Genomic DNA, 3,890 nt, shown 5'->3' with positions numbered 1-3,890 from the left:
CCCCCCCTTTTGCCTTCCTTACCTTCCATTCTCTCTCGCTCTCTCTCTCTCTCTCTCTCTCTCTCTCTCTCTCTCTAAACAGTTTGATTTTGAACGTTTCCATCTGTTACATTTCTGTTCCATTTTTTTAAACAACCGCGTTTGAACTTTGAAGTGTTACTCGGTCTCTTATTTGAATTGTTTACTTGGTCTCTTATCAAACATATATATTTCTTCCCTTCCCTCTACCCCTTTCTTCACAAACCATATAATTCCTTCAACTTTCTCCTTCATCACCTCATCCAAACCATGACTCCACCCTGGAGACTACGAAGAGCCTGCAAGAAACATCGGCTGGCCGATTTAGAAGTCACCATCCCTAACCACTTCAGGTGTCCAATCTCACTGGAACTAATGAAGGACCCTGTCACATTATCCACCGGAATCACCTATGATCGGGAAAACATTGAAGCTTGGATTGAAGCCGGAAATTACACTTGCCCTGTAACATCTCAACCCCTTAGAAGTGTCGAACAGATCCCGAATCACGCCATAAGGAAGATGATACAAGACTGGTGCGTCGAGAATCGATCTTATGGCATCGAAAGGATTCCAACTCCGCGAGTTCCTGTGACTGCAATTGAAGTCATGGAGATACTTTCCAATATCATGAATGAAACAAGGCGTGAAGATGAATCCAAGTGTAAGGATTTGGTGATGAAGCTTAAGGTTAAGGGGAAGGAAAGTGATCGGAACAAGAAGAGTATCAGGGCTAATGGCGCCGGCCGGACTTTGGCGGCGGTTTTCAATGCTTTCTCCTCGGCTGCTTCACAGGAGAAATACGTGGGGCTATTGGAGGAAATCTTATCTACATTGACGTTGATGTTTCCTTTAGATGCAGAAGCCGGGTCTTACTTAGCTTCATCGGATTCCTTACGTTGCATGGTTTGGTTCTTGAGGTCTGGAGATCTTTCTATAAGGAGAAATTCAGTTTTAGCCATGAAAGAGCTTCTTTCTTTGGATGAAGAACATGTTAATACCTTGGCAAGGATTGAAGGAGGAAAAGAAGCACTAGTGAAGCTAATCAAAGAACCCATCTGTCCAACTTCCACTAAAGCTTCTTTGATGGTCATTTACTACATGGTCATCATCATCATCATCATTATCACTCACTTCAAGTGATAATATCAGATCAGAATTTGCAGATATGGGTTTGGTTTCTATGTTACTTGAGATCCTTGTAGACTCAGAGAAGAGCTTGTGTGAGAAGGCTTTGGGTGTTTTGGATGGGATTTGTTACAGTGAAGAAGGAAGACAGAAGGCCTATAGTCATGCCTTAACCATACCAGTTATTGTAAAGAAGATTCTGAGAATTTCAGATATGGCAACTGAGTTCTCTGTTTCCATTATTTGGAAGCTTTGCAAGAATGAAAAGAGGGATGACGGAGGTGTTCTTGTTGAGGCTCTGCAAGTGGGTGCTTTCCAAAAACTATTGTTGCTCTTACAGGTTGGTTGTGGTGAGAGGACAAAGGAGAAGACAACTGAGTTGTTGAAATTGTTGAATCTTAACAGAGACAGGTGTGAGTGTATTGATTCAATGGACTTAAAGGAGATCAAAAGGCCATTTTGAATTCAAAGAAGCATAGCTACAAGTTTGAAGCAGTAAGTCTCTGGGCTTGTATTATTCAATGTACAAAAATACTGTTAAGAACACCTTTTCACCATTGGTGACAATTTATATATGGAAGAAACATGGCCTTTTTGGTCTATATGGAGCCTTTGAACTTTTGATGGTGTCTTAATCTACTTTTGTTGTGGGAATTATATGTTGTGTCTCTGTCTTACCATCTGAACTTTGTTGAGAAGTTGCAGTATCAATATTAAGGAGTACTGTTATAGCTAGGGTTGAATAAATTGGATCTAACTCCTAAGTTGGATCTCATTATGTTGGTTGTTGCAAGGTTTTATTATCAATATATAAGTATGAAACTTATTTTTAGAAATCTAATTAATTTCTACTTTGTTTCTTCTTTTATGGTGAATAGACATCTAATTAAATTCTATATATCTTGTCAACTCTTTAAGTTCATAATAAGGTTTCAGACTCTGTTTATTATCCAGGCCTTTGATCAAGTCTCAAGGACAAACCAAAATTTTGTGGGATCTTTCATCCAAAAAAATAATGATAATTGTGAGTTGGGGGTCTAAAAATGAATCTTTGAGTGGTGACCTATTTCTACCACATGGAAGGTGACACGGAAATTTCAAACATTTGAAATCTAGAGAATGGCTTGGAGAGACTGTCTATAAAATTTCAAACTCAAATTCAATCATATATGCTTCCAAGTATAAATGTTTACCCCTTGTATTGTTATCTGGTGTGGAACCCTCCCCACCCCTTGAACTTAATTGGCCGTAGAAAATCATAATCTGAGTTTTCAAAACTCTTTTTAGTCATTTTCTTTTTATTTTCTTCTTTAGCTTCAATCATCGAATATCAATGTTTTATCCATCTTTAATAACTAGTATGGTGGTTAATTAATGAAATCAATATTTTATTGGTTATACTTCGTTTGATTTCATTTTCTCTTTGGTATAGAGTGAATGATTCATTACCTTGTTTATCATATCCTATGCTTAACGTATTCTCTCCTCTTATCCTAGCTACATGAACATTGTAACTCTACATGTCTAATTTCAAAAAGAATTAGGTCAATCCAAGTTATACATAATGAGATATTCATGTTCATAGTTGGCAGCACTCTCCCATGGTCTTGGAATCCCAAAGCTTTATTTTTTTCCACTAAGGCCAACTCTAATGACTAAGGGATCAATAGCCTTTAGCCCCCATCCAATCTTCCAAACCATAAAATTAACTAGTAGCCCTTCCAAAGCTTCCTTTGTTGACCATATTCCATGCATGGAAATTGCATCATCTTTTCTCTTAAATTAATTAAAGTGAACTTCTTCCTCTTTCTAGTCCAATTCACAAATTGGGTCTGGCAGGGCAGCAAAAGGTATAGCCTAACCATCACATAGTTTCAAAATTCCTCATTATCTCTGGTGTCCTTTTTTTTCGTCCCTGCAGTGTAGTTAAGTTGTTCTTCCTAACTATGTACTGCTCTCTTCCAAGTTGGACTTTTTTGTGTCTAATAAATTTTGGTTATTGTCAGAAAAAGAAGAGGAAGAAATAATGAAATTAATATCTTTTTAGCAATCCTCTATTAATGGTAGGTAAACTAGGTTGTAGTTGGACACTTGACCACACTCACCACAGCTTTTTAATTCCCGGACCCCATTGGAAATTAGAAACTTTTTACCAGTTTCTGTTCATCTCTAGACTATAATGTATTAGAGCCTAATCCTAAGAGAGATTGGATCCAAGTCTACCGGGGCATTGTGAATTTGAAAATAAGCACATTCCTCCATTACCAGAAACCGTGTTCTTGGCTTCTTGGGGTACGTGTGGCATGAAGTCAAGTCTACAGTATTGGTATGACAACATGCATGAATGGTTATACTGTATTTTTTTTTTTTTTTTTTTTTTTTTAAAGGAGGATTGCAACATTCCATTAATCATGGAGTGAAATTTGACCAAATTGTCCTAATAAAACACGAATAGAGACTTCCTGACTAAACGAGCCCACCATGGAATTAATCTACCTATGAATTGAAAATTACATACTAAGAGATACATGACTAAATGAGAAATATCCTCAATCACCGGTTGAACAAATAATGGCACCATTGTGTTCACACCCATGGTATAAGAACAAAATTCCTTACAATTCAAAATTAAAGCATACACCCCAAAAGTTTAATCCTCTCTATCTTTTTCTTAATTTTCCCTTATACCTATTACCACACAACCTGATCTAGCTTGTGAAGTAAGCTAGCACACCAATTAACAG

At 37.3% G+C, this 3,890-nt stretch overlaps 1 protein-coding gene across 1 annotated transcript; it reads left to right on the top strand.

Moving 5' to 3' along the window:
* Positions 1–256: 256 nt before the first annotated feature.
* LOC122077799 (U-box domain-containing protein 21-like) lies at positions 257–1,875 on the top strand. Its single transcript, XM_042643672.1, is given in 2 exon segments — positions 257–1,124; positions 1,126–1,875. Coding segments are annotated over 2 exon segments (1,320 nt in total). The 5' UTR covers positions 257–288; the 3' UTR covers positions 1,610–1,875.
* The last annotated feature ends 2,015 nt before the right edge of the window (positions 1,876–3,890 follow it).

Source organism: Macadamia integrifolia, chromosome 5, assembly GCF_013358625.1.
Source record: "Macadamia integrifolia cultivar HAES 741 chromosome 5, SCU_Mint_v3, whole genome shotgun sequence".
Taxonomy (NCBI): domain Eukaryota; kingdom Viridiplantae; phylum Streptophyta; class Magnoliopsida; order Proteales; family Proteaceae; genus Macadamia; species Macadamia integrifolia.
This window is presented reverse-complemented; position numbering and strand designations above follow the sequence as displayed.